This window comes from Sesamum indicum, linkage group LG9 (assembly GCF_000512975.1).
Source record: "Sesamum indicum cultivar Zhongzhi No. 13 linkage group LG9, S_indicum_v1.0, whole genome shotgun sequence".
Taxonomy (NCBI): Eukaryota; Viridiplantae; Streptophyta; class Magnoliopsida; order Lamiales; family Pedaliaceae; genus Sesamum; species Sesamum indicum.
The window spans coordinates 568,666-569,573 of NC_026153.1; the positions used below are offsets into that span (position 1 = coordinate 568,666).

At 30.2% G+C, this 908-nt stretch overlaps 1 protein-coding gene across 1 annotated transcript in view; it reads left to right on the forward strand.

Annotated features, from left to right (window-relative positions):
* The window catches only part of LOC105170226 (alcohol-forming fatty acyl-CoA reductase), a gene marked incomplete in the record, with an annotated part of 3,710 nt that extends 3,038 nt beyond the window's left edge, over positions 1-672 (forward strand). The window contains 1 exon segment of the mRNA XM_011090898.2: positions 366-672. Coding sequence (XP_011089200.2) covers positions 366-519 — 154 coding nt within the window.

Below are 908 nucleotides of genomic sequence, written 5' to 3' on the forward strand. Positions count from 1 at the left end.
CCATGTATGTTCTCCTTACCCTATTTATTAATTTATTCTTCTTAATTTGTGTTCTTGAGATATTCTTTAGGTTAATTTTTGTTATAAAATAGGGATAATTATATATACATTCCCTAACCTATGATTTATTTACACAAATTATCTCTGTTTTGTGAAAAATTATTCACATATATAAAAAATATCAACAGTATTTATACAAATCACCACACTTTTTAAAAGTTAGGAGTGATTTTTGTAATTACACAAAAGACATGAATGATTTATGTAAATAGACCATTGATCAGGGGATGTAGATGTAATAACAATGAAAATTAATATTTAAGTTACGGATCATTTTCTAATGACAAAATTTTGATATGTTACAGCTTTGATGATACTAATACTGAAGGCTTGCGAATTACAACACGAGAGTACAATTCAAATGCAGACATGTTTGGATTTGATCCAAAATGCATTCAATGGGAAGAATACTTTCTGATCACTCATTTTCCAGGAATTGTTAAGCATGCACTTAAATAGTTATGCGTGGTGCGCTAATTACCATGTTTTTGGAATGTAAGGGAAAAAGTACTTTTTGTTAAAAGTTTTTTAATTTGTGTACGGATATTGTTGAGATTTTTGATATTTTAATAAATGGGCAAGGGTACATTTAACTCCTTGTTTAGGCAAAGACATTCGACCGATCAACCTTCTCTTGGTTTTGTAATTTATCACGTTGGTTCATCCATATACGTGTACAATATCCAATATTTCGGGTATCGATATTTACGCAAAAAGTCATTTCTTGATGATAGAGGGAAAAGCCTATCAAGGTGTGGGTAGAACTAAAATTTCTGAGCTCCATATTTAGTTTTCACAGACACATTAAGATTCACTACTTGCCATTTTTTAAGGTGATCAGTTCACTC